Genomic DNA, 7,019 nt, shown 5'->3' on the forward strand with positions numbered 1-7,019 from the left:
TGTATGGGACAAGATTCGGAAAGTCACTGGGAGGTATGCTTCCCATCCCCTTTTCATCTTGTTCTCCAATGGCCAGGAAGTTGCTGATGTTTTGAGCATTGCTGATGCTCTCGGCCAGAGCTTCTAACAGTTCTGTTTCTTCCCCTGCCTTCTTCGCCATAAAGTCTCGGGCAAAGCGATCGTCTCTTTCCTTTTGGGCCGATCGTCTCTATGATTATAATTGCCCCTTTACAGTGGTGGAACTCAAACGTGCTCTTCATCGGTCGGACCTGATGATGTTCATTATGAGATGTTGCGCCATCTCTCTCTTGCCTCTCTTACTATTCTTCTGGTTATTTTTAACCGGATTTGGCAGGAGCATATTTTTCCAGATGCTTGGCGCCAGGCTATTGTTCTCTCATTCTCTAAACCTGGAGAGGATCCCAAGATTCCTTCTAATTATCGTCCCATGGCTTTGACTAGTTGTCTTTGTAAGGTTCTAGAGAGGATGGTTAATGCTCATCTTGTTTGGTTGCTGGAATCAAACACACTCCTCTTACCCACCCAGTGTGGGTTCCGTCAACAGCACTCCACCATGGACCATCTGATTCGACTTGAAACATCGATAAGGGAAGCCTTTCTCAAGAGAGAACACCTTGTTTCTGTGTTCTTCGATCTCGAGAAGGCTTATGACACTGCTTTGAGGTATGGAATTTTGCAGGACCTCCACTCCTATGGGTTGCATGGCCATTTACCCACTTTTATTCTCAATTTTTTACTGAACAGGCGATTCCAAATCTGTGTGGGTTCCACTCTTTCCCGTTCCTTCCCACAGGAACTTGGAGTCCCTCAGGGCTGTGTCTTGAGTGTCACACTTTTTAGTGTTAAAATTAATGCCATCACTACAAATCTTCCTCCGACTGTTGCAAATGGGCTCTATATCGACAACTTCCACATCTTGTGTCAGTCGTCGAACATGAGGTTTATTGAGCGGCAGCTTCAGACTGCCCTCAATCGGTTGTTGACATGGACAATGCAAATGGTTTTAAATTTTCTTTTTCCAAAACCGTTTGCATGCATTTCTGCCGCCAACGGGGTCTCCACCCCGATCCTGAGCTCCGTCTTGGCAATATAGTTATTCATGTGGTCCCTGAGGCAAAGATGTCAGAGCCCTTGCACACTTGACACGTAGCTGCTTGATGTGTGGAATGAAGCTAAGCTTACGGTCAAAGATAAGCCCCAAGAACATGGGACTCAGTGTACAAACTCTGGACTGGTGAAGTGCGAAAAGCACCGGTGCAGAGCCGAAGCCCCAGATGGTGGATGGGGTCCAGCATCTTCAGGGCCGAGGTCCTGGCGGAACCATAGACCAAAGACCCATAGTCCAGTTTGGATCGAATCAGAGCACGATAGATCCTGAGCATAGAACAAGAGCTGGAAGAGAGGACACGGAGGAAAACTTCTCTTCACCTCCGTTGTTTGCAACGTTCTTTACAGTATGCTACTAAGCTTCGATCCTTACCATGGCATCTCACCTGGAATTGTGTTTTTCTTCCTCGGTGGGCAGTGCTCTTTCAGAACAGATGGTCTGCTATTCCTCCGTTTAGCCTTCGTATCCGGGCGCTACTGGCTGAATTGGGTCTGGCATTGCTGTCCCCAATGATCAGCCCATTCCACCATGGCTTATTACCATCCCATCCTGTGACCTTTCCTTGAGTCATCTGGGGAAGGTGGATACTCCCGATTGGAAGTACCGTCTTCTTTCTGCTGAACATCTTTCGAGCCATTCTTCTCTTCCCATTTACACAGATGGTTCGAAATCGGGTGACTCTGTAGGTTCTGCCATGGTTTGCTGTGGCTCGGTAGTTGCTCGTAGGATCCCCTCTACAGTTTCTGTGTTCACCGCCGAGTTGTATGCTATTTCTCTTGACCTGGATCATGTAGAAGGTATGCAATACAGTAATTGTACTATTTACACTGATTCTCTTAGCTCACTACTGGCCCTGGAATCGCTTAACATTAGTTCTCACCATGTTCTCATCGATATTCAACACCGATTGGCCCACTTTTCTTTATTTCCATCCAGTTTTTCTGGATCCCTGACCACGTCGGTATTCACGGGAATGAGCTCACTGACACCGCAGCTAAGTCCGTCTGCTCTAGTGCCATCACGGTTGTGCCTGTCCCATACATGGACTACGGTCCTGTCTTCAAGGCGCGGCTTCATGCCAGTTGGCAGTCGACTTGGAGTAAGCAACGCCATAACAAGCTTTTCCAGATTAAACCTTCTGTTGGTCTTTGGCCGTCTTGCTTACGTAAGGATCGGAAGTAGGAAGTAGTCCTGGCAAGGCTACGCATTGGTCATAGTTTTTTAACCCATCGTTTTCTTTTATCAGGTATTGACCCACTGATGTGTAGCCATTGTGACATTCAAGTATGTATTGGTTTTAACTCGCTGTATGTTTACATTTTACTTTAATTTACTTTCATTGTTTTTACCAGTTGTTTGGCACAGATAGCCTCGCTGCTTTGCGGCATAAAGCACCAAACCAACCAACCAACAGAACATATTTGTTACAGTGGTTACATTTTATATATTTGAGATCTCTAGATAACAGTTAAAGAATGTGGCATCTTTAGTTTTATTATTTTAAAAGTTTTTGCTATATGCTACTACAACAGTCATTTTACATTATTTAGAATATATGGGAAGTTTATGCTTAAGTTTAGACAAAGAAATTAATAATTTTGTGTGAATCCTATTAAATCTTCAGAACCACATCATTCTGACTGCAGATTTCTCAGAGAGTCATAATCATATGCTTTAGCTGTTATAGATGGAGTTATACTTCTCATATTAACTGGGGAGAAAAACACTGTTTATTTTTAGTTATGTTTAGATATCAATTTTTATAGAAAAAAGAAAGTCTTCCTACTGATAGCTTAGGATTAGATTCTAACCAAATGTACTCTTAATAATAATGTATCTGTGTAATTTTAAGAATATTTAAAGTTCAAAAACTAGGCTAAATTTAATAGCTGCATTATTCATAGAATCATGAAATTTAGCAAGTAAGTATACATGCTACATTAGCAATAACATAGCACGAGGGAGGTATGAATAAATACTTCCTCTCATGGACGAACATTACTGGCGAACCTTACTGTTTCAGTTTATTACTTGACTGTCTGATTTCTTTCAATACTTCCTATTCTAGTGTTTATAGTCAATTTGGACTTTTTATGCCATAATAGAACATACCAATTTTTTGTTTATATTTTGACAAAGGAGTGTTTTAAACTGGCCTGTTGCTGTTAAAAAATTGTTTTATGTAAATTATAGCAGTTTTGTGTCATTTTCTTTTGCCTATTGAACTATTGATGCGTTAATATTGTTTTTAAATTTTAATATGTGCTTTAATGTTTTCTATTTCTCTAAATCCCTTTGGTAAAGCTCTGGATTTCTGAGCTGGTGAATCAGGTTCAAATCCATGCAATACCACAAAACATTCCACACACTTAAAGTTGTGGGTGCATTATAAGAGTGACAGTCAATCCTTTAGAATGGGTGGTGGCAGGGTGATACTGACTGGCTGCCTGCTCTCTGATCAGGTATGGCAGCAGATAGCCTTAGTAGCTTTTCCATAAATACAAAAGTTTTTTAAAATGTAAGTACAGCAACCTTTGACCCCTACGTATATTGTACATGGCTGAACTTTTCTGTAAAACTGAGTGAGTTTTGGATATACTAACTAACGCAGGAAGAGACTTCAACATTTTTGTTTTATCATAAAACAATAAAAATGTTTGGTGATGAATACTGCCTATCTTTTATATATATATATATAGGAGCTGGTTGTCAGCTATGTGTAATTCTCCCTCTTAATTTCAAACAACGAGATTCTTAATGTCTATTGGAAATTATGTAAATGAATACATTGAATTGTAGGGTTCACTCTTTTAAATCTTGTAATCAAATATTGCATTTTTGTAGAATTTGATTGTAAAAGCAGGGGTGTGAAATTCATTTTATATATATATATATATTTAAAAATCCTTTTTGACATGTATCATATCTTTAATGTTTATTTTACTAGGCAGGGTTTTACTGCTACTAACATTAAGTGTCAAGATAAGTCTATAGCTCAGACTATTTACATTGCACTTGTAACTGGGAGTAAAATTCAAGCTGCCTTAAAGGCACCCTCTAGTTCTTTTTTCAGCTGGATGGGATGATGTTCTACCATCAGTGGTTAAATCTGCTAGTGCTCCAGTTATTAAACCCTTAACTGTACTTGTAAATAAAGTATGTACAACTGGTAAATTTCCTGAGATTTTTCAAATTACTAAGATTGTTCCCATTTATAAGAGTGGGGATCCTGATCATGTGGAAAATTATTGGCCTATTTCTATCTTATCTGCATTCACTCGTATTATTGAGGGTATATTTTACAACAGAATTATTGTGTTTCATGAGTAAATTTAGATTTTAAGTAATTCGCAGTTTGGTTTCAGTAAGCACAAATCTGTAAAGTGTTTATTGGCTATTGCTATGAAATCAGTTTTAGTCAGTGCTTTTAATATTGCCAGGATGTTTGTTAGCATTAATCACACAGTTTTACTTTATAAATGTGCTCATTACAGTCTATGTGGTAATATTTATGATATTCTTAAAACATACTTACTAAAGAGGCAATTTAATACCTCAATTAATGGTATAAAGTTTCTTTTCTCTAGTCTCCATTGTGGGGTTCCTCACGGTTCAATCCTTGGCCCTCTCTTATTTGTTATTTATGGTAATGATTTAATTTTGGTATGTTCAAAAGATGCATGCAATCTATATGCTGACGACTTGACTCTTACTGTAGAGGCTGATTCTCTTGCTGACTGTTTTAAAATAGTGAAGAATGAATTATTTTCAATAGATACTTGGCTTATTCACAACTGCCTAGTTTTAAATATTTGTAAATTACATTATATGATTATATCAAGGGAACAAGTAAATGATGTTTTAAGGGAAATATACTCTCCAAAGTTGATGCAATAAAAGTTCTTGGAATTATTATTCAGAATAACCTCAGATGGAATGAGCATATTAAAAGTATCTTAAAAAAACTCGCCAGAGTAGTCTGTATTATGATTCGGTGTAAGAGGGTTTTTCCTCTATCAAATTTATTATTCCATCTTCTACAGTCAAATGACTTATTGTTTAGGTGTTTGGGCTCATATTTTAATGCCTCAAGATCAATCTAGTTGTTACAAAAGAGGGTCTTGAGGCTAATGAAAGGCCTTCCTTATAGAGCATCAGTTTCAAACAAATTTAAGGATTATGGACGTTTAACTACTTATCAAGCCTGTGTTTACTGCTTCATTTATGTTGCAAGAGATATTATAATATTTAACCCTAAAATGAACTTGTTAATTCTCTCTAGAGATAGTTTATATTTGTTTTGTCATAGAAATATCTATTACTATCCAAGAAGCACTTCAATTCTGAGTTCTAAGTTTTTGGTTATTTAGCTCCAGTGAATCTAAATAACTGAACTTTGATGATCGGTCAACTCAAGTATAGAGCTATTTAAATTAAAAGTGTGTAATTATGTATTTAATAATTATTCTGTGTTTGGTTTAACTTGTGTATAAATAGTTCTTTTTTATAGTTACTTATCTTTCTTGGCTGTAACTCATTGATTGAATATTAATAAAATATATATATATAGATATTTGATACTAGATCATTTTTAATGGTTTTAGTTTTCAAATATGTATACATACAAGTCAAACTTGGTGGTGTGATATTAGATGAAATGTTATTAATTTGTGAACTCTAAGCAAAGCTTTTAAAAGAATGTTGAAATTATTAGCATAAAGTCACATGTAAATACTGTATTATAAGATGAATTATTATTTTGCAAAATGTACGGAGTCTGTTGCTTAAAAAAGGTTGCAATACTATATTACTTATATTCATGTTGATGCATGAACAATGTCATTGTAGTTTTACACGTTTGCCTACCTGTTGATGTACAAAGTAGAAAAACATAAAAAAGAAGCTATTATCAAGGATCGGTTACTGATTTTCTATAATGCATGACAGAGTGACCACGATTTTATTCTTATGCAGGTCTATGGAGAAACATCCTATGAATTTGTTGCACAGATGATCAAGGAGATTGAGGTTACAGAGGATGATGTATTTTTAGACTTGGGGAGTGGTGAGTAATATTGGTTGGTTAAAAAGTATCATTAGAAATTACAAAAAGTGTTTCAGTTCATTACGGAACATTCTAGAAATTGTAATTTTCTATAAACTGTGATGTCAGTAAACGTTTTTCCTACTGAATTTGTATTTTAAACTTACCTCCTCATCCTACTGAAACTAAATGTTTACAATTATCTTCATTACTTTGTGAATTGTGGAGAACTGTTGACAGCTTAAAATGGTCAGAACAATACTTACTATAGTAAATGTGTTTCTAAACAGTTATCATGGTCATATTAGTGGCTGGTACTGTATTTTGTGTTCACTCTGCAATGTCATAACTAAAAATATATGTCTCTGGTATTGTAATACAATGTATTTTGTAAAAATGTTTACTTTTAGTATTTCACATTGTATGTTAACATCCACATTTCTAGGTGTCATTAAATCTTAAATTAAGTTAGAATACAGCATAACAAAAATATTATTTCCTGTTTGAGATATATACATACACACACACACTATCCTGCCAAAAGTCATAGGAATCAGGTAGCTATGAATAAAACCTGTTTTTATTCCAAGAAATTAACTCTTTCAATCCGAGCTTGGTCCGTGGGACCAACCTCATAACCATTTTGTGCTTGTTATACTTTTCATGCTATAATTTTTAAATTAGTAAGCGAATGTTAACAAAACTTGGCAATTTATCAGTAAACATTACAATGCTTTCATACACAAAATATCTAATTTTTTTTTATTAAGTCTTAAGGTTTGAAAAGCAATGTTTCTCTCATGCCTTTTTTTTTCTTTCATATCTTGCCTATCTATCATGCAAAGT

At 36.2% G+C, this 7,019-nt stretch overlaps 1 protein-coding gene across 1 annotated transcript in view; it reads left to right on the forward strand.

Moving 5' to 3' along the window:
* Positions 1–5,796: 5,796 nt before the first annotated feature.
* LOC106472231 overlaps positions 5,797–7,019 on the forward strand; it is a 47,563-nt gene continuing 46,340 nt past the window's right edge. Inside the window, exon 1 of the mRNA XM_013932860.2 lies at positions 5,797–6,194. Coding sequence (XP_013788314.1) covers positions 6,098–6,194 — 97 coding nt within the window. The 5' untranslated portion in view covers positions 5,797–6,097. The remainder of the gene's footprint in view (positions 6,195–7,019) is intronic.

The sequence above is a fragment of the Limulus polyphemus genome, unplaced genomic scaffold (genome assembly GCF_000517525.1).
Source record: "Limulus polyphemus unplaced genomic scaffold, Limulus_polyphemus-2.1.2 Scaffold5176, whole genome shotgun sequence".
In the NCBI taxonomy this organism is placed as follows: domain Eukaryota; kingdom Metazoa; phylum Arthropoda; class Merostomata; order Xiphosura; family Limulidae; genus Limulus; species Limulus polyphemus.